Source organism: Mercenaria mercenaria, chromosome 7 (assembly GCF_021730395.1).
Source record: "Mercenaria mercenaria strain notata chromosome 7, MADL_Memer_1, whole genome shotgun sequence".
NCBI classification, from domain to species: domain Eukaryota; kingdom Metazoa; phylum Mollusca; class Bivalvia; order Venerida; family Veneridae; genus Mercenaria; species Mercenaria mercenaria.
In genome coordinates this window covers 57,595,883-57,619,051 of record NC_069367.1, presented here as the reverse complement: position 1 = coordinate 57,619,051, position 23,169 = coordinate 57,595,883, and the positions used below count along the sequence as shown (strand labels likewise).

Genomic DNA, 23,169 nt, shown 5'->3' with positions numbered 1-23,169 from the left:
AAGTTTATAGTTTTTACCTTTTTTGACAGTTATTCTTTTGAAAATAATCCGGAACTCTACAGTGGAAGAAATTCGCATATTATCTACATGTTGTGGTAGGACGATATTGCCCGGGTATATTACATTATAATGTGTAAATAGTATAAATAGTGCCATGCATGACTTGACTAGCAAATGTGTTCGACTTATATGTTGGCCTTTCTAGTGCTTGGATAGCATTATGTCCGGGAAACGATAATACACAAAATAACCCGCTGAAACTGAAAATAGTTTATTTGATAAAACGACCAGTTATTCAATGACCTTGTGCAATAAATTTTAAAATGTAGAAAAGGTCATTACGATACATAGATATTTACAAATACATTGAATATATAAATACTACTTAACCAAATAATACACAAACCAAAACATCATCAAACGGGAAGCATTAAACTATAACCGACAAAACACGATACCTAATTCTTTTGGTGTCAAAACAATGAATAAAAGTTCTGAAATAAAATGTTTTAAGATTCTTCTGTAAAATGTCTAGAGATTTTTGACTGCCTAATATCTGTTTATCTATCTCTCTCTGTGGTAACATGTGGCCGTCTGTCTTCCGATTTGTCAAAACACATTGGAGTACAGACTTTGACGTGCGTCACTTGACAGAAAAAGAGATAAGCATGAAAGAGTCGACGTAGATTGTTAGATTGTATCAAAATATGTCAAAAGATATCTGGTTTCTAAGGGAACACATTTATTTTCAGTTTGACAGAACGCTTGGCTGATTTGCTTCAAGAGAAACAAATATTCTCAGGGAGTGAATTCCAGTTGTTAAAAGTTCGAGGGAAAATGAAAACCTATAAAGATCCGAGCTTGTTTGGATTTTCTGAGGGACATATAGAGTGAGACAGACGACGTGCATTTTTATTTGGAAATAAACAGAATTCTATTGGAATAGCAACTAAGTTGTGGGTTACGTTATCGAGCATAGCTAGGCGTAAGCAAATACGGCGGTAGTAAATTCATCTCAAGGCAAGGGTGAAAAACAAGGCAACAACACTGCAGGTGCGTCTATGATTGTACATTGCCCATCAAGCAAGTCGTCTCTGCGTTGACTCGATTTGTCCGTCCGTGTGTGATGACCAGACGGAGGACAAAACACATGTGTGGCGAATGCTGTAGCCTTTATTACAATACGTCTACACGATACAAACAGAACAAAATTCACACTGATATTACCTCTACAAGTTACATTAACTCTTAGAGCCTCCGAAGTAGTAATCTATTTAGAAATTAGTTTTCACTCGCTTCTTACTACTGTATTTCAGTTGTTGTATCACACATACTTCTATCTTTTCAAATGTATGAAAATATGAGAAATAACAAACAGTAATTAATTGTTGTTTTAATATAACCTTTAAATAACCTGCCAGTGTAAACCAACAATTCACTCAACAGGTTTGACTTGTCGAACAATAGTGTGGGATATATTGCTTATACATGTATCTAAATATTCCGACATAAGTTGAGCTATTATAGAAAAACTTTGCAGACAAGCTTCAACTTTCAAAACAAATACATCATAATCTGAGAAAACTGACGAGCGTTCAGTTTTCATCTCTGTGCGATATTTTCTTAACACGATTCAGTTCAGTCCCTTTAAAAAGAGAACAATTCTGGATTTGTTTAATGCAATCTGTATACAGACCATACTGAAACACTTTAATTGTATTGTCATAAGAAATTAGATACTAAATAAAAGTATATTATGTATTTTATTATCACCATCATTTTATGCATGCACTCAAAATACAACGACTAATTAAAACGTTAAACTAAGCCCTTACCATGCTGGACATGATTGATTCTGCCTCAGCGACTAGTGTAGGTCATGATCAGCTGCACACCCGCAGTTTCCGATCATGATTAGCACATTTCGCTATTCAGGCAGTATAATTTTGGTAAACACCCTTTTTAACAGTTACTGGTACTGTCCAAACTGGAAGACGGACAAGTCCCATTATAGAAATTTAGCAGGGTAAGAGTTAAAATATAGCAAAACAATTTTACATGTACAATAAAACTAGAAAAAGAAACTCTCATTATACACATTTTATGCAAAAATCTATGGTGGCAAATATAAGACATTTCGTTTTGACAAAGCAAAACTAACAACGCAACATAACGAAACAGAGAACCGGAAAAAGCGAATTATTTTACTTCGTGCTGCCGCACATGCAATCAACAAATAATTCATGCTGAAACGTTGACGCTAACACTAATACGAAATGAAATTTCTTTTCTCGAGATTACTTACTTTTAGTAGCTATATCGCTGTAACAAAATTATGTAATCAATGCCAATAACAGGAGGATGACGCAACAACTGGTTATACGACAGCCAAGTGATGAGCTACGTCATTTCTGACGTCATTTTACCCTGAGTCAACCCAATAAAAATATGTTAATTTTATACCAAAACAATCTACTAACGTTACTGTGTCTAGGTAATTATAAACATTCATTAAACGGCACTGGCATTCTTTGCGTGGTTACAAGCACTCGTCAGCCCTCATACAAGCATAGGTTTCGTTGTACTCATTACCATTGCCGTTTAACAAAAAGTTTCATTTGTATCAACATTATTTCACGCTAAAGTGCCAATAATACACAACTTCTGCAATACCCTGGTATCTCCTGAAACTTAAACAGGCCATTTGAATCTAGTAACTGATATAATCTTAAATACGCTTTTCAACAACGACTTTGTAGGGTTTACTGCCCAGTGCAAACGCATTTCCGGCAGGTGTGATATCGGGGCACAGTCCAGATACCATTTTCCATTTGTAGCGTTGCATCAGACTCGCAAAGATCAAATGCAGTTCAGGCTTTGCTACAAATTCACCGAGACACACCCTTGTTCCGGCCGAGAACGGTAACCAGTTCTTTGGCTTTGGCCCGAGCTTTCCATTCTCCTCTAGATATCTTTCAGGGATAAATCTGTCCACTTCATCCCAGGCGTCAGGATCGTGGTGCAATCCCCAATGATTGATGACTACATTCGTTCCTTTAGGGATTCTGTAACCAGCTTAAAAATACAAAATATAAATAAGTCAGTATTGTCAAACAATTTAAAAATGCATGCATTTTGTTACTGTAACAGTAATCGCTAAAACTTTGTTTCTGATTGGAATACAACAAGTACAAACTTGTTCAACGCAAGTAACTGACGATTTTCCCATACAACACGACTCAAAGATGGAAGACAAATGAACTCACGCTGTCTTCTGTCAATTCATCTCACGGAAAACATCTCATAACCTTACTTTTATAAACGTATAAAGGTCAGTCAAGTTTGATCCTACTGATTTTAAGATAATTATGAATATTCAAAGGAAAACAAAATATGACTAGCATTAAGATGATAGCTCATGTGCGTAAACTGGAAAAAAGTTTCGTATATTAACAAGGGTTCGCAGTTTCGAATCACACTTACAAACTTCAGTATCACGTGACGTCATGTGAAAAAGTCCTGTCGGAGCAACGCTTGCTAAACGCATGCTTTCGTGTAAAACAGCTTCTGTGTAACCCAAATTTGGTCGATCTGCAATTCCCGGTAATCTGCCTCTACCTAAAGCAAAAAAGAGATTTGTGAGTTTCTTGCAAGAGCGTTTTACACAAAGACCACGAGTTGTGTAAATGGTTGTGACAAATACTAATTTCTTGGCAATCATAAATGAAGACTCGGAAATATCAAACGCACCTTGTCCAACAAAGCATTATTTTGACAGTCCCGCCTAAAAAGAGCGTCAGGAAAAAACAAATCAGCATAAAATATCAGGTGTTTAATGAATTTGATACAATTGCCTTATAGCTGATCCACAATCTTTCGTACTGACCAGAAGCCGGATCCCAATTGCCGATACGACAGCTCAAGAATCTATTGCTGTGTCACTGTAAAAACCGATTCTTATAATTGAAAAAAAATTACAGCACTGCCGCTTTGAATTGATTTATTTCTGCCATGACATCAAGGAACATTTTCTTTCATTTTATACTTGACTCAAACGCTAATGGTCTTAAATCCACATCAAATATATTGTCCTGATTTATACAGACATGTCAGCTATACATGAATACACTTGACAAGAGTAACCGTATTATGGCCGAACTAAAAACAGGATCCAGGTACAACCTATATAAGTATAATCATTCAAAGGGGGAGATTGCATGGACTCTGTTTCCTATTGGTATTTCTCAGTTCCTTATTGTTTTATTTAAACAATTATTTTCTATTTTATCAATATCGTTGATAATAAATCACTTACCGACCACGTTATCAATCTCTTCCTGGACCTTTTCTTGTATGTCTTGGAACGCCACCATGTGTAACAGGGCAAACCTGAGCGTGAATCTTGAGGTATCTATTCCAGCTAGAACATGCAAGGACAATCATTGGAATAATAATTATCAGAGTATGATTTGGGCTGCTACAAGCTAAATTTCAGACAGAAAAACTGCTGATATATGTCAAGAGGGCCATGAAGGCCCTGTATCGCTCATCTGACCTATTGACCTAAAGATCATCAAGATAGTTTCATGAAGATATGGTCATAAACACCGCCTCTAGGGTGTTAACAAGTCTTTCCTTTGATTTGACCCGGTGACCTAGCTTTTGATCCCATATGACCCAGATTTGAACCTGACATAAAGATCATCAAGATTAACATTCTGACTAAGTTTCATGAAGATACAGTCATAAATATGGCCTCTAGAGTGTTAACAAGCTTTTCCTTCGATTTGGCCCGGTGACCCAGATTTGAACTTGCCCTATAGATCATCAAGATTAACATTCTGACCAAGTTTCATTAAGACATGGCCATAAATGTGGCCTCTAGAGTGTTAACTAACTTTTCCTTTGATTTGACCTGATGACCTAGTTTTTGACCCCAGATGACCCATATTCAAACTGACCTTCGAGATCATCATGATTAAAATTCTGACCAAGTTTCATGAAGATACAGGCATAAATATGGCCTCTACAGTGTAAACATTCTTTTCCTCTGATTTGACCTGGTGACCTAGTTTTTGAACCCAGATGACCCAATATCGAACTCGTCCAAGATTTTATTGAGGGTAACATTCTGACCAAGTTTCATTAAGATTGGGCCAAAATTGTGACCTCAAGAGTGTGAAAAAGCTTTTCCTTTGATTTGACCTGGTGACTTAGTTTTTAACCCTAGATGACCCAATATCGAACTCGTCCAAGATATTACTGAGTAATATTCTGACCAAGTTTCATTAAGTTTGGGTCAAAATTTTGACCTCTACAGTGTTAACAAGCTTTTCCTTTGATTTGACCCGGTGACAGTTTTTGACCACAGATGACCCAATATCGAACTCATCCAAGATTTTATTGAGGGTAACATTCTGACCAAGTTTCATTAAGATTGGGCCAAAATTGTGACCTCTAGTGTTAACAAGCTTTTCCTTTGATTTGACCTGGTGACCTAGTTTTTGACCCCAGATGACCCAATATCGAACTAATCCAAGATTTTATTGAGGGTAACATTTTGACCAAGTTTCATTAAGATTGGGTCAAAATTGTGACCTCTAGAGTGTTAAGAAGCTTTTCCTTTGATTTGACCTGGTGACCTAGTTTTTGATCCCAGATGACCCATATCAAACTCGTCCAAGATTTTATTGACGGTAACATTCTGACCAAGTTTCATTAAGATTGGGTCAAAATTGTGACCTCTAGAGTGTTAACAAGCTTTTCCTTTGATTTGACCCGGTGACCTAGTTTTTGACACAGATGACCCAATATCGAACTCGTCCAAGATTTTATTGAGGGTAACATTCTGACCAAGTTTCATTAAGATTGGGCCAAAATTGTGACCTCTAGAGTGTTAACAAACTTTTCCTCTGATTTGACCTGGTGACCTAGTTTTTGACCCCAGATGACCCAATATCAAACTCGTCCTAGATTTTATTGAGGGTAACATTCTGACCAAGTTTCATTAAGATTGGGTCAAAATTGTGACCTCTAGAGTGTTAACAAGCTCTTCCTTTGATTTGACCTGGTGACCTAGTTTTTGACCCCAGATGACCCAATATCAAACTCGTCCAAGATTTTATTGAGGGTAATACTCTGACTAAGTTTCATTAAGATTAGTCTAAAATTGTGACCTCTAGGGTGTTAACAGTCAAATTGTTGACGACAACGGACGACGGCCATAGGTGAGCTAATAAAAAAAGCTGGCCTAAGTTTCACAGTAGGTATTCCGAACGTTCATATACTTAACTTTTTTGTTACATAGAGCAAAATTAATAGTACAAAACCTTTCGGTTAAACAACAAATAAGCGTGGACAAGTTTCAAAGTAAATACGTTGCCCTCAGCCAGCAGCTATCATTCTTTAATAACGAAAAATTAAGTTCTCTTCTTACTGGGAAAAGTGTAAACATTTGTCGCGCATATCAGTGTGACACATTGGACATATCATACGCACAAACTTTCATGTATCAATTTGAATGAATATATCATTACACAGGTAACAAAACAATATATCAGGAAGACACTAACTTACAAATGAATACATTACCTATGACATAAGCCTATAAATAAGACAACTTGGTAATAACAAATAATGAATCACTGCGACAAAAGCATCACCAGAAATATATCTGTAAGACAAGTCGCCAAGGCTTACAAAAGAAAATATAAATAAGACACCATCTTGCCAAAAACAGACAAGCTTATCCGAGGATATAATTTAAACATAATTACAAAATACTACATCAATAAAGCATATGGCTTAACCTATAAAACATTATATAGGGGCACTTGACATACTAAAGAATATATTACTACTTAGCTGGGCTGTCTAAAGATTATATCAGTAGAAACAAAACACACTAATCTTATGTAGGAAAATGTCGCTTGATCATGGAATATATATCAGTATGTCATGTTGGACTTGCAAAGGAAAACATTTGTATATCAAAATGGTCCTATGTAAATTGTGCTTCCCTCCAAAAACATACAGCTGTGATTCTGAGACATGACAATTGTACAGCTGTAACTTTCAACTGTAATTTTCATAAATGTATTTTTGAGACCTGTATGTTTTAAACCTGTAAATTTCAACTGCATTTCCGGTCATAATTTTCATTTACAGGTCTTTTACAGCAGTAATTTCAAAGTACAGGTCTTTATCAGACGTTTTACAGCTGTAAAACAGTTCCTATTACCGTACAGGATACTGGATATGCAAGAAAATTGATATTCATGCACTAAATTTCACTGGGCTTGAAAGGAATACATCTACCACTCATTTACCACTATGCCGTATTGACTTACAAAGAATATATCAGTATACTACATTAGACTTCCAAAGAACGTACCACTATGCTGCATTGGACTTATAAAGAATATATCAGTATGCTACACTCGACTTCAAAAGAACTTCCCCCTATTCCGTATTGGAATTAAAAAGAATATCAGTATGCCCATACTGAACGTGAATTATATCAATAAGACACGTTAGAACTGGCAATGTCAATATGACACACTGGAGTTGCCAATGAATGTAAGAAAGAACAACTGCTGGAAAAATTGGACGGCCTAAAATATATGGACTTGAAAAGGAAGGTATCAATAAGATACATTGTACTTGCTAGAGAAAATAGATGTATTAGCACTACTGCATAAATTTGGCCTTATGATAATAAAATTGAGCTGTGCCATGAGAAAAACAAGAGGACCATGATGGTCCTGAATCGCTCACCTATTTCCACATGACCCAGTTGATAAACATTCAGACCAGCTTTCATACAGATCCCATGAAAAATATGGCCTCTAGAGAGGTCACAACGTTTTTTCATTATTTGACCTACTGACCTATTTTTTGATGGCACGTGACCCACTTTCGAACTTGACCTAGATATCATCAAGATGAACATTCAGACCAACTTTCATACAGATCCCATGAAAAATATAGCCTCTAGAGAGGTCCCAAGGTTATTCTATTATTTGACCTACTGACCTAGTTTTTGAAGGCACGTGACCCACTTTCGAACTTGACCTAGATATCATCAAGGTAAACATTCTGACCAATTTTCATGAAGATCTCATGAAATATATGGCCTCTAGAGAGGTCACAAGGTTTTTCTATTTTTAGACCTACTGTCCTAGTTTTTGATGGCACGTGACCCAGTTTCGAACTTGACCTAGATATCATCAAGATGAACATTCTGACCAATTTTCATGAAGATCCATTCACAAATATGGCCTCTAGAGATGTCACAAGGTTTTTCTATTTTTAGACCTACTGACCTAGTTTTTGACCGCACATGATCCTGTTTCGAATTTGATCTAGACATCATCAAGATGAACATTCAGACCAACTTTCATACAGATCCCATAAAAAATATGGCCTTTAGAGAGGTCACAAGGTTTTTCTATTATTTGACCTACTGACCTAGTTTTTGATGGCACGTGACCCACTTTCGAACTTGACCTAGATATCACCAAGATGAACATTCAGACCAACTTTCATACAGATCCCATGAAAAATATAGCCTCTAGAGAGGTCCCAAGGTTATTCTATTATTTGACCTACTGACCTAGTTTTTGAAGGCACGTGACCCACTTTCGAACTTGACCTAGATATCATCAAGGTGAACACTCTGACCAATTTTCATGAAGATCTCATGAAAAATATGGCCTTTAGAGAGGTCACAAGGTTTTTCTATTATTTGACCTACTGACCTAGTTTTTGAAGGCACGTGACCCAGTTTCGAACTTGACCTAGATATCATCAAGGTGAACGTTCTGACCAATTTTCATGAAGATCTTGTGAAATATATGGCCTCTAGAGAGGTCACAAGGTTTTTCTATTTTTAGACCTACTGACCTAGTTTTTGAAGGCACGTGACCCAGTTTCGAACTTGACCTAGATATCATCAAGGTGAACATTCTGACCAATTTTCATGAAGATCTTATGAAATACATGGCCTCTAGAGAGGTCACAAGGTTTTTCTATTTTTAGACCTACTGACCTAGTTTTTGATGGCACATGACCCAGTTTCGAACTTGACCTAGATATCATCAAGATGAACATTCTGACCAACTTTCATAAAGATCCCACAAAAAATGTGACCTCTAGAGATGTCACAAGGAAAAGTTTACGCACGGACGCACGGACGGACGCACGGACGACGGACGACGGACTCTGCGTGATCACAAAAGCTCACCTTGTCACTATGTGACAGGTGAGCTAACAACATAGTGGGTTTGCAACCAGCAAGGATCCAGACCAGCCTGCGCATCCGCGCAGTCTGGTCAGGATCCATGCTGTTTGCTAACAGTTTCTATAATTGCAATTGGCTTTGAAAGCGAACAGCATGGATCCTGACCAGACTGCACGGATGCGCAGGCTGGTCTGGATCCATGCTGGTCGCAAACCCACTATGTTGGTTTTCTCATGGCACGGCTCATATATTTTTTTTATTTTGGGTATTGACGTGTAAAGGAATATAGGAATTTGGAAAAATAACCTTGCCATGAATTTGCTAAAATATATCAGTAAAACACATTTGACATAGAAGATATTCATCTGTTAGGCAAACTGGACTTGCAAAAGAATATGTATGTGTTTGACATGTTGTACTGGTTGCATAATAAATCAGTCCTCGACACTGGATCTTCCAAATGATAGATATGTACACCACTTCCGACTTGCCCAAAAATTACCAATTTTCAAACTGGACTGGCAAAATGGTTTTCAAGAAGAGGCATCTTATTTTGCAAAGAATCAAACTGCACATGTCATTGGGCCAAATATTATTTCAGAAATACACATTGTACTTTCAACAAAATATCTTCATATCTCTTTCGCCTTACCAAAGAATATATCAGCAAGGGTTTGAACAAGATGTTCTTCATCTAGACCATTGGCAGCTTCACTCCCTTCCTCTTCTTCTGCTTCAGTTCTAGCAAGAATCAGGTTATCTGTGAAGTGCCGAATATTTTCTGAAAATACCAATACAAAATTAGCGTATAGCAATAAGTTATGTAAACAAGGATGGAAGCAATGCCAATTCGTGCTGCTTGTGTTTCTTTGATTTATATTTATAAGACTGATTATTTGTTTGGTTTTTAGTCAAAACGACACATTTTTGGATATATACAAGAGATCCATAATTTATTTATAGTGCAGTTAAAACAGAAAAAAGATTGTTTTAGGAAAAAAAACAGAAAAAAATTGTTTTAGGAAAACAATCCAAATATTTGACAAAAGAATAATTAGATTGCATATTACTGCATACAAAATGACTGTTATCAATGTGCAACATTGCAATGTATCCAAGAAATAAACTGATAATACCAAATGCGTGAGTGACTGCATGTGCGTGACCAGACTGCGTGCGAGTACGTGTTTTTGTGATTTTAATCATTAAATAGTTAAAATATGGACTGCTAGAGACAAAAAGAGCTACACAGACACCGACAGACGAACAAAATATGACAAAGACTCTAGCCATGACAAACACACATCTTTGGTCTCGTGTTCAATTACAAAAAGAAACCATCCATGTTTCTTTCCATTTCCATCTCGAAAGACTTTTGGTGTAGCATCCGCTTCGAGCCCTGATCTCATCATACAAAAGAGTATGATAACAGTATTACCTTTGTTTTGAACTCAACGCTTAAAGGGAAACGCTTCTCTTCTCTCATATCATCGCGGTAATAGATAACACCAGGAATGATGTGTCAATAGTGTGAGCTGTAAAACTTGTTTCGCAATAGACCTCAACAAGTTAGTTTAAACCAAATTTCATTTTTTGTCAAAAGTCAAGTATAAAGTTAACATACCTTTGTTAAATGTAGATTCTGCTTCTTTGAACTTTTTCTTTATAAAGCGCTCTAAAACCTGATCAGTAAATGCCTCCACCTCCTTAAAAAGTGCTGTTTTATACACGTATCTCAATGGTGGAAATATATCTTCCCATGTTCCTCCCCCGAGCTTCTCATTGAAGGTATCTTCTGATTCCAAAATATAACTCACTTCTTTATCCTTGAAGTCATATCTAAAATTGCAAAATAGCCACTAGTTCTTATTTCAAATCAAAATTTTTGACTTCAGTGTGACAATCCCTAGAAATCAAATTACATAATTTTATTATTACTTTTTCATTGACAAAATATGACAAGTTCATGTCAACATTTTTATCTCAACATGCCCGTAGCACAAAAAATAACATAAATATAGTATGTCAAAATATGCACTGTCTTGAGAATTCCAAAATGGCCGAGTGTTTCACTTTGAGATAACCGAGTTCAATATAAACTCAAGTGTGTACACCGGTCATTCTTTAGAACTTGCATTCAAGTAAAGCCTTTAAACTGAATTCCGTTAAGCTGCAAGTCTGACGGAACTAATGCTTAAACTTTGGAGGAAATCCTAACTGTTACGTCTTTATAAGTGCTGGGTGAAGCTTACTCGCAAAAACAGTCGATACTGTAATGGTATTAAACATAAAAGGCTGTTTTCTATCGTAAACATTTTAAAAAAAAGTTTTTATTTCTCTATGTCAAAAACATGTTTCCCTTACTTTCCTCCGAAACAAAGTCCCGTAAGAATGTTAACAACAATAAAATTGATATAATCTGCTGGATCAAATTGTCCAGAAACTTTGTCAATTTCAACAAAAGCCATTTCCACTGCATCGTGTATTCTGTGCTCCAATGCGTCTCCTTGCAAGTAATACCTGCATAGAAAGACAAACTCAAATATAACATGACATCATGAAATTGTACATTCAATTAATAGTCGATAACTTAAGTTCCAAGTACATATTTTTTCCGAACAGACGAGTGGAGGAAATTTATGGGGAATCTCAAAATCAACCTTTTCAAATAAAATGTCATTTTACAAGGATTTACTAAGTTCTTTCAAAAAGATATTTGAATAGATATGTTGTCGTTTTCTTTCAGGAAGATGTTAAGTAGTGTTTTTACCGCAATGCCTTTGATGCAATTTTTCTGTGTAGTTTCCAAGTTGGACCATAATTGCTAAAGGCTATATCTTTACCACCATACGTGAACACATCAACTAAAAAGGTGTAAAAATGAACATTATCTGATTGTTATAGATATCACTCAAGCAAAACCAAAATCTTAAAATAATATAATGTGTTACTTAATTCAACAATCTTCAGTAAAAAAATCAAAGAACATTCCTAATACAGTTAGTATGAAATATATAAACAAGAGGGCCAAGATGGCTTTAGGTCGCTCACCTGAGAAACACACCATAACACAAAATAACAGTGTAAACATGTCTGACCTAGTGATTTCATGGAAATAAATATTCTGACCAATTATCATTAAAATTGTAGCTAAAATCTTGAGTATAAGTGAGTATTTTCTGTGATTTGACCTAGTGATCTAGTATTTGACCCCAGATGACCCATATTCGAACCAAACTGACCAAATTTCATGAAGATCAATTGAAAAATACAGCCTCTATCGCATACACAAGGTTTTTGTTTGATTGGACCTAGTGACCTACTTTTTGACCCAAGATGACCCATATTCAAATTTGACTTAGATTTCATCAATGTGATCTTTCTGACTTAATTTCAGAAAGATCAATTGAAAAATATAGCCTCTATGGCATACACAAGGTTTTTCTTTGATTTGACCTAGTGACCTAATTTTTGATCCCAGATAACCTATATTTATACTTGACCTATATTTCATCAATGCAATTATTCTGACCAAATTTCATGAAGATCAAATGAAAAATACAGCCTCTATCGCATACACAAGGTTTTTCTTTGATTTAACCTAGTGACCTAATTTTTGATCCTAGATTACCCTTTTTCCAAATCGGCCTAGATTTCATCAAGGATATCATTCTGACCAAAATTCATGAAGATTAGTTGAAAAATACAGCTTCTATCGCATATACAAGCTTTTTCTTTGATCTAGCCTAGTGACCTACTTTCTGAACCCAAATGACCCATATTCAAACTCGACCTAGATTTCATCAAGGCAATCATTCTGACCAAAATTCATGAAGATTAATTGAAAAATACAGCCTCTATGGCATACACAAGGTTTTCCTTTGATCTGACCTAGTGACCTACTTTCTGATCCCAGCTGACCCCTTTTCGAACTCAGCCTAGATTTTATCAAGGTAATCATTCTGACCAAAATTCATGAAGATTACCGGTAATTGGAAAATACAGCCTCTATCGCATACACAAGGTTTTTCTTTGATTTGACCTAGTGACCTAGTTTTTGACCCCAGATGACCCCTTTTCGAACTCGGCCTAGATTTCGGGAGACAATCAAAATCCCCTTGATCAAAATCCCCTACACTGAAAAATGACAGGGTGTTACAAAATCCCCTTCATACTTTTGCAGGGGGTATCATAATCCCCTCTGTGATTTTTACTTCTTTCATCAAGTTCAAATACAACTATATACAACTTAAAAGTCTATTGCAAAAAGCACGTAAATATAATGCCTTTACCAAACATAATATAATTTGGAGTACTGGTAATTATATATCTATAATGTTAATCACAGAGGGGATTATGATACCCCCTGCAAATGTGTGAAGGGGATTTTGTAACACCCAGTCATTTTTCAGTGGAGGGGATTTTGATATACACTCCTAGATTTCATCAAGGTAATCATTCAGACCAAAATTCATGAAGATTAATTGAAAAATACAGCCTCTATCGCATACACAAGGTTTTTCTTTGATTTGACCTAGTGACCTAGTTTTTGACCCCAGATGACCCCTTTTCGAACTCGGCCTAGATTTCATCAAGGCAATCATTCTGACCAAGATTCATGAAGATCAGTTGAAAAATACAGCCTCTATCGCATACACAAGCTAACAGACAGACAGACTTAAAAGGTGGTCGTGTTTAGTTCATGGGTGTCAAGCAGCCCCTAGACCATGTGTTCAGGCCCCATTGGGGTCACAACTACACCTCATATGACAACAGTACAGCTGTAATTGGACTAGAGAGAGATCAAAGCATCAAAATTGCACTGAAACAAGCGGTATAAAATGAAAACGAATTTTCGACAGGGGAGCTAACTAGTAACCAATCACGCTATCATTTGACACTTACCAGTGGGAGTTATCATTCTTGAAGCGAAATCGGTTGATTTTTTAACCAAAACCTCCATGGCTGTATCTATTGTGTTGACAAATACCAGCGGCATGGTACCTGTAAGAGATATAAATGTCAGTCAGTAAATTGTTAATGACTTATTAAAATTTCTATAAAATCCAGTTGTGCAAGAACATCGATTATGACCTCAACCAATTAAAAAATATTCAAAAGTAGTCATTATCAAAGGAACAAATGCCATATCAAAGTATTCAGAGGTGTAGAGGATTTTCACTTACATATATGGTCAAATATCGAATGAAATTTAGTTTTTTTCTAGAAGTATGACAAATAAAGAAGTTATTTTGTTTCGGGCAAACTTCCTTACTTATTGAAATCCACTCGTTTGTAACAATGTTGGGCGTTTTTTTTAACCGGTTAAAACCGCCCCGGTCAATACTCCCTGAAGTGGTCAATACCGGTCAATACTGGTCGATTGGTCAGTACTGGTCAATTAGTCAATACTGACTGTTAAGATATTTTGCAGTTTATGAACAATTAAATCATGACTGTTTAAAAGCGTTTGGGGCTTGATTAAGTTGAATGTAGGCATTATTATTCAGGTAGTTAAATCAACCTAATCAGTACTCTGAAATTGGCCAGAAGTGCTCAATTGGTCAATACTGGTCAATGAACATTTTCTGTTAGATTAGATAACAAAATATATTATTTTTCTACAAAAAATTGTCACAATACGTGGAAAAACTGTTAATTTAACTAAATTTAATTTGTAGAAAGTATTTCATAAACGGTAGCAACAGTGTTTGATTAACAAGTAATAAATCTAATTATTTTTACTGGTATAAATAAATTATTTATTAATTTAATAAAAAATTTCTTGTGAACACCTGGACCCTTTCATGGAAGTGGTTTACTTGTGTTTTGATAGCAATTATCATATTGTCTTACAATATACAATAGATATGTTGCTGGCCTGTTTATCTAATCACTAATTAGCTGTCATGATCAATAATCCCACTGCTTGAACATGGTAACTTTATTTTAAAAATAAGTTAATGCAATCAAAGTATTCAACTGACCAGTATTGACCACTACAGGGGTATTGCGTAGGACCTAAATTTGAATTAACCAGTACTGTCCATTTCAATGAGTGTAATTTACAGTAATAAAATCTTTAATTTAAAATAAAGGCTACTGTAAGAAGATAAAAAAAACATTCAATTTGATTAAACTAGTATTGATCAGTCTAAGTATATTGTCCAAAATGGAGCCTGACCATGTGACATTGCCAAGGACCAAAACTGAATTGACCAGTACTGACCACCACACTTTTAAAGAACAAAGTTTTAAACTATTCAAATTGCTTTTTTATTTTTATATTACTATTACAGTCTGTGCTAGTCTGTGAATATACATTATGTAATAGTGTTGAATAAACCAGTATTGACTACCCAAGAGTGACCATAGTACTGAATCGACCAGTATTGCCAGTTTTAACCAGCATTGGTTTGTAAACTGTAGACATTAAAATTGGATGTAGGCCGTAGATTACTTGTAAATAGATATCATGGCATCACTCGTTTTTAATGAAATTTTCATGTGTGCTTTTTTCAACATATCTTTCTACATATGTGCGAAATTACAAAAGTAAGCAATCGAAATATATTGATTAAAACTCGAGAGAAAAGTTAGATGGTTCGTTAAGTGTATTTATCTTTCCGCAAATACAAATTATTTACATACATGTATTTTGCCTTGATAAGAAGCAACCAAGATCCCGTCCCCAACCTCGGTACAAACAAGGTTTCAACCCATGATCACAACGATTAACAATTAACTTTCTCACACCCATCTGTCCCGTCCCACGAAATTATCCATTCTCACTAAGCAGTCACATAAAACGTAAATTTCAATAAGTTAAAAATCAGCTGCCGTTCTGATAATCGATGATCACTTGTATGCAATAAGCAGGAGTGAAACTGATCAAACTGAAGTGGACATATACTAGCTTCAAATTCGGTATCAATGATACTGGTTAAAAACATGATAGCACAAATATTAAAGTCAAACTTAACTGCATATACATTGGTCAAATACTGGTGACTGTAAGTTTAACAATACCTAGTCTAACTGTGATCACTGGTCCATACTTCTTTGACCACTCAAACACTTGTTCATGCAGCTTCTTCGAATCCATCTCTACATTATAATAATGAATATGTACATAATATAGAACACATCTATGTAAATCAAACATGGTAAAATCGTCAAGTTAAAACTTGTCGTCGTACAGACAAATACTGTTAATACAAAATGGATCTGCAAGAAAGTAAACATGAAAATATGAGGTAACTTCTAGGTGAAATTTGATAAACTCATTGCAATAAGCTTTGTGCAATTTTCCCATGCAGACTCAAAGGTAAAAAAGTCAAACAATTAACACCATATATAGAAAAATATACCTATCGGCATGTTGGCATCAAGGATCACAAATGTTACTTACGTAAGGCGTTTCCAAGGAGGGGGAGCCCAGACGGCCCAGGTGGGAACTTGTACTTCCATTTTTGTATCAACCAGTACACAACAAGGCCAGTAACCAAGGCAACAAGACATGTTACGGCGACAGAGCCGGACAACAGGAATTCCTGAATCATGCTGGTATCCTGATATAGGAAAAATAATTGTTATCAATTTGTCGAAAAACATTCACAAATACAATTTGAACACTAAGCTGAAAAGATTGTAGACTCATTTATATTAATCAACTTTACGATCGTATTGCTGAAAGTTACTTTCTTGACCATGTTGACAAAACATCTATATCTGTGAAGCAGCAAGTGTTTAACCATACACGGCCGCCCGACCCAGGGACCGTGGGTTCGAGCCCCACTAGGGTCACAACTACTCCCCACATGACATCAGTACTGGCTTTTCCAGGAAATGGACTCGAGAGTGGTTCAAATAAGCTAGAAGTTGTCGTAACAATAGAGCTAAAATAAATTCAACAATCGTCTTCATTATTGTGTCAAAACAGTCAAGCGAATTTAACTTTTTAAGAACCTGACAGATACCTACACATGGACAAGAGTTGTCATTCTTTGCGATTACAGTTCAGTTTCTTAACACTCACATTTTTTAAAATAAACGTTTGGTTATTTTAAGGACTTACAAATACTTTTAGACTTTATTTAATAGGTTTCTCTGATCTTTGAAAGTCTGAGGTTCTATCTCAAGATCTTTGAAAGTCTGAGGTTCTATCTCAAAATCAGTATAGGTCGATGGCGTATTGATCCTACTATTAACTGATCACTCCAATTTCATTGTGTTTTCTTATATTAGTAATTTAAAAGCTGTAATTATATCTATCTCTCTCTCTATATATATATATATATATATGTGTTGCTTGTTCGGTTTTTGTCCTAAGTATTTAGATAGGACTCTCCGTCAATAGTTATATCTTGTTGAAAAATTGTTTTTTATAAATAACTTACAAGATCAATCAATTACATGATGGCACAGTGATAGACTCTGACCCTACACAAGTACTGCAAGTTCGATTCTGGTGAGGGCTGTCGTTAATGTCATTAAAATGTTGTTGCCGGACTCATTTGCACTATATTTATAATTACATTAATTATGATCTATACAATTTATATAACTGCTATAGTCTCAATAACGTATTACTGAACTACATGAGCTATGTGCAACCGACATTTAAATGTTTAGACACGCTAAATTTTATAGTAAAATACATGCAGAAAACCATACTAGTTGCTTAATGACGAATTCAAATGGCTGTGTCGTACATTTGTCATTAATTTCATTGTCATATTTTACCGAAATCACACGACAGATTTATGCACGACATTTTTGCAGCATTTTCATCTTGTAGTGATTGCAAAGTAGAATCTGTCATGACAAAGTTAGTTTAAATATTACATTAATATTGCATTTTGGGGTGATTTTAAGTGTAGAAAGCTGCCAGGGAGAGTAATTCGCTTCTCTTTTGTTCTGTTCTGTCATTCGAAAGAGCGTTAAAACTGTCCATACTGGCGATGAAATACTTGGATATGCTGGCAGTAAGTAATTCATCGTTTCAAAGACTGTTTTAGTCGACGTTTTTTTTTTTACAATCGTGCTGAACGCGATCAAATTTCCCACTAGTCTTACAGATAAAACATAAGAAGTTTTTATTGTTAAGTAAAGATACACCCAACAACTTTCCTAACTCCATGGTGCACATTTAGTTTTTTACCCTGTTAAAAGAATCAAAAAGTTGCTCAGCGAAGGACTAAGTTTCACCTAATAGTTAACCACATAAATAGGAGTATGGTCATGATGGTTGGAAAGGAAATTTTTTCAACAATCCGAGCATGAACATAGAAAATACTGTATCCGGTGCAGGCTGCACCATGGTAAAATATTTTTTTAATCTTTTTACACATTTTATATCTTAAACCCTTAATTACATGTGTTTCTTTGAAAGTGTTTCAAGTGTTTAATTTTAATGTATGAATGGTACAAACACTACATGCTGAGAGTAGTTAAAATATTGTGACTATAAATAAATCAAGTCTGGCAATAGCTGATTTTTCAGAAATTAGATAATATATACAGAACAAATTACTGATCCGATATATTATTAAGGCCACATCAAACTGAAAAGTTGTTCATCAGATTTTTTTTTTCTGAAAAAATTGAGGCGGCAAGCAAAAACAAGAGCACCGCCTTGCGGGTGCTATTGCTCATCTGATTTTTTTGTATACCTCTGATTTTCTAAGTCTAAAAAGGGTCATCATTCTTGCAAAAAGCAGGATAGAGTTATGTTTCTTGATGTACAGCATCTGCTTATGATGGTGAAAAACAGTTGCAAGTTTTAAAGCAATAGCTTTGATAGTTTATGAGAAAAGCTGACTTAAACATAATACTCGACCAAGAAAACTGATTTTCTAAGTCCAAAAGGGGCAATAATTCTTGCAAAAAGCAGGATGGAGTTATGTTTCTTGCTGTACAGGCTCAGCTTATGATGGTGAACAAGCGTTGGAAGTTTTAAAGCAATAGCTTTGATAGTTTAGGAGAAAAGATGATTTAAACATAAAACTTAACCAAGAAAACTGATTTTGCAAGTCCAAAAGGGGCAATAATTCTTGCAAAAAGTAGGATGGAGTTATGTTTCTTAATGTACAGGGTCAGCTTATGATGGTGAACTAGTGTTGCAAGTTTCAAAGCAATAGCTTTGATAGTTTAGGAGAAAAGTTGACCCAAACATAAAACTTAACCAAGAAATCTGATATTTTCTAAGTCCAAAAGGGGCCATAAATCTTGCAAAATGGAGGATGGAGTTATGTTTCTTGCTGTACAGAGTCAGCTTATATAAATGATGGTGAACAAGTGTTCCAAGTTTCAAAGCCATAGCTTTGATAGTTTAGGAGAAAAGCCGACCTAAACATAAAACTTAACCAGGCAACGCCGACGCCGACACCGATCAAGTGATGACAATAACTCATCTTTTTTTTTCAAAAAATCAGATGAGCTAAAAATAATTTATTTTTGTTTTTTTTTATTTTGGTTTTTGAGAAGATCAGGAGTGAGTGAAGAGTGAAGAAATATATTTGTCTTGATTTGGCTCTCGATTGACTAATAAAAACCTTAAAATAGAATGTACAGCCCATTTACATTAAAAATAATTCACCTGGGATTGAGAAAATTTGACCTGCAGATGCACAACAAGGCAAACTCGAAAGGTAATATAATAAATAACATTGGCATACAGCACAGTGTAATCAAATAATACATTTTTTTGAAAATGCTGTTGAAAATATGTAATATACAACAATGCATAACCTTAAAACATAATCATGACATAGATAATATCTATGGCACAGTTGGCACTCGGACATACACACACCGAAAAAAGTATTAATGTGACTTGAATATTTACTGCTACGAAAATGTAGCATTTTTAGCTCGACTTTTCGAAGTTTTTGATCAAATATCTCTGTTACTATTAAAGATTTTGACTTGAAAGTTAAAGTAGTTATTTACTATCAAAGTCTACACCAGGAGAAACAATCCCCGCAACTCTAAATTTTGACAGATTTGTGTCCCTTTTTACCTTCTAAGAATAGTTTTGTTTAAGTTTTATATAACGTCTAATAGCTCCGTTTCTTTCAAAGCTTTAGACTATTATGTCCCTTTTACTGGCAATGCTCTAATTCAGAGTCAAGTACTTAGAAAATCTGAGTGTGCTGTGTTACTGACAGCTCTTGTTATAACTTTAAATTTTCAGATTTATCCAGGGTTCTCACCAGGCTATTATCGCCTGTCGCGTGCGACATGCCTTCAGTCTTTGAGTTGTATATTCGACATCCCTTATTTCCCCCGTCATCCCTTAACTGCCAAAGCGACATGTCATAACAACCCGATTAATCCGATAGTGTATTCGAAAAGCTTCCACGTGCTTACCCGATAGTTTAGGTAAAGCGATGCCAGTTAAGATAACCGATAAACCAATGACAGCTTCCTATGTGTGGAACGTGTGACGTAAATTTCATCGTAGCTCTGCCTTTAAATCCTTTGACAGGCGGTATCTTGTGATGTGTACATGAACGTGACTTCGTAAGTTTTAAGATTATACAGTAAAACACCGCTCGCTCGAGGTCGCAAGGGGATGAGCAAAATGCTCGAGTTATCCATGGTTTCGAGCGACCCGAACATTGACCAACATAAGTAGAAAATAGAATTATGTTTTACCAGTTGTCATCGGCATCATTTGCAGAGTAAACGGTGATGCGTAATAATAACATAATCCTGACATTTAAAACGTTATCTATGATAGACGTTTCAATACGTAATTTGTAAATGGCACATATGAAGAAACAACTAGGACTTTTTATTTTCATTTATCAACAGGTGCATATCAAAATTATCGTCTCAGTTTTATGAAAAATCTATAATTATCATTTCCTTCATTTGCATGCAAACAACTGCTGATTAAAATACTAAGATTTCATAACAATCAATTATTGATTTCTTAAAACTTCTTTTCTGCGGGATCGAGAAGATCGATATCTGATCAATAGAACTTTTCTTCAACCTTATATCAATAGTTAATCTCATTAATCAGATCAAATATACCGACAAACAAACATTTAGGATATTCGTGGAATACACCACACAATTCTCACGGCGTGTGAAAATATTTAATTAACCAATACATTCTGACCACCGAAGATGTGAAAAGATTTGACACCTCTGCTCGAGTTTGCCAGAAGAAGCAAATAGTAAATTAATACACAGGGACCAGCTGTCATGCTCGAGCCATCGAGTTATCGATGCTCGACCCAGCCATGGTAATTTCACATAGGAAATAGAAGGAAATTGGCCAGGACCACATGAATTGCTTGAGCGAGCCCGGTACTCGAGTCATCGATGCTCGAGCGAGCGGTGTTTCACTGTACATGTCATTAGATATAATGACAGATGATTCAACAATTATCGTCCGAATATTTTTCGCAATCAAGGAAAGGCAATGTAAGTAATTAAGTCACAAAAGACACAAATCGTGCAACACGGTAAAATACTTTTGAACAATTATCGCTGTAATATTAATGTTTTTCACATGTATGAAATGTGTTTTCTCGGGCGGAATATCGAAAAGACAATGCAAGAATTAATGTTTTCTGTCGTCGCTTTCAAAATAGTACTTGTAGAGAAAAGTTTGAAATACCCTCTGTGCATTATTTCATCACGAACGGACACTTTGGTAGAACCACCAACCTTCTGTAAGCCAGCTGGATGGCTTCCTCACATGAAGAATTCAACGCCCAGAGTGAGGCTCGAACCCACATCGATGAGGGGCAAGTGATTTGGAGCCAGCGACCTTAGCCACTCGGCCACGGAGGCCCCAGTCACAATTTCAGAATCACCCCCCCCCCCCCCCCAGCCACGCCAAATGGCCAAAGGAAATCGGGCATTGATCCAAAATGGAAACCAGCGTTTCCCTGGATGACAGTCTCAGATTGTGTTGTTTTACATGTATGTACAACAAACAGTTGACATTTTCAAAAACTTAAAATGGATAAGTTTTCAGCAAATAAACTCCGCAGGAATAGAAGACATAAACTTTAAAGTACAAATAGATCTGTGTGCAGTGCTAAAATTGTGTTGTTTCATGTACAATAAATAGTAAATGAACATTTTTAGCAACTTAAAATTGATGAACTTTTAATTGTCATTCAGTAAATAAACTCCATAGGATTTTTATGACCCAGTATCTTTTCTTGTACATGTAAATGATGCTTATTAATCACTGAAAATACCACTATGTTTTACACTCTGAAATGCACCAGAATGCACCAAAATGAGTTGTAGTAACACAAAATTTTCTGGGGTGACCCCCATACCCCCCACGTGGATTAACATTATTCTACCCGAGGATTTGAAAACTTGAAAAACTAAACTAGTCTCAACACAACTCACAATGTCAATTCCTTACCCCACCCACTTTCGTATGCAAATGCTGATAATTTGGACTGGAAAACAGAAAAGTGGCATGCATCAATATTTACCCTTACGAAAATAATTACCAAAATAATGTAGACTGATTACCAAAATAATGTAGACTGATGTTATCAAATAAATTAGTTTTTTTCATTCGATTTTCAATGAAATAAATCCGATTTTTTGTTGGAACACAATTTGGTAAACATTTGAAGAAAATGGCGTAACTGCATCAAGGGGAAATAACTTGTATGCAACTATGAATACAGTGCTTTAGGGTATAGCGGATAGCTAACTAATTTTTTCTGCATTCCAATTCAAAGAAATGAAAATAGTAGTTTTTTTTTTCAGTGTATCAGACAGAAAACATCTAATTCTTCTTAAAACATTCAGCTTTTAATAGAAATTGATGTGTTTTTTCTCTCCATGCCGTTGTTTACATATGCACTCATTTAGGTGTACAGGATAGCTTTGGTCATTTTTTCCATTTTTAGTTTAAAATCCACATCTTAACAAAC

At 35.5% G+C, this 23,169-nt stretch overlaps 1 protein-coding gene across 1 annotated transcript; it reads right to left on the bottom strand.

The window, feature by feature from the left end:
- Window positions 1-1,220: 1,220 nt before the first annotated feature.
- LOC128558623 (steroid 17-alpha-hydroxylase/17,20 lyase-like) lies at window positions 1,221-22,876 on the bottom strand. Its single transcript, XM_053548481.1, has 11 exons — window positions 22,760-22,876; window positions 16,653-16,812; window positions 16,271-16,348; window positions 14,147-14,245; window positions 12,012-12,105; window positions 11,606-11,761; window positions 10,866-11,080; window positions 9,894-10,022; window positions 4,316-4,420; window positions 3,484-3,618; window positions 1,221-3,075 (listed from the first exon to the last, which is right to left on the bottom strand). The coding sequence occupies exons 2-11, from the start codon at window positions 16,801-16,803 to the stop codon at window positions 2,729-2,731; spliced, it is 1,509 nt and encodes a 502-aa protein (XP_053404456.1). The 5' UTR covers window positions 16,804-16,812; window positions 22,760-22,876; the 3' UTR covers window positions 1,221-2,728.
- Window positions 22,877-23,169: the final 293 nt, after the last annotated feature.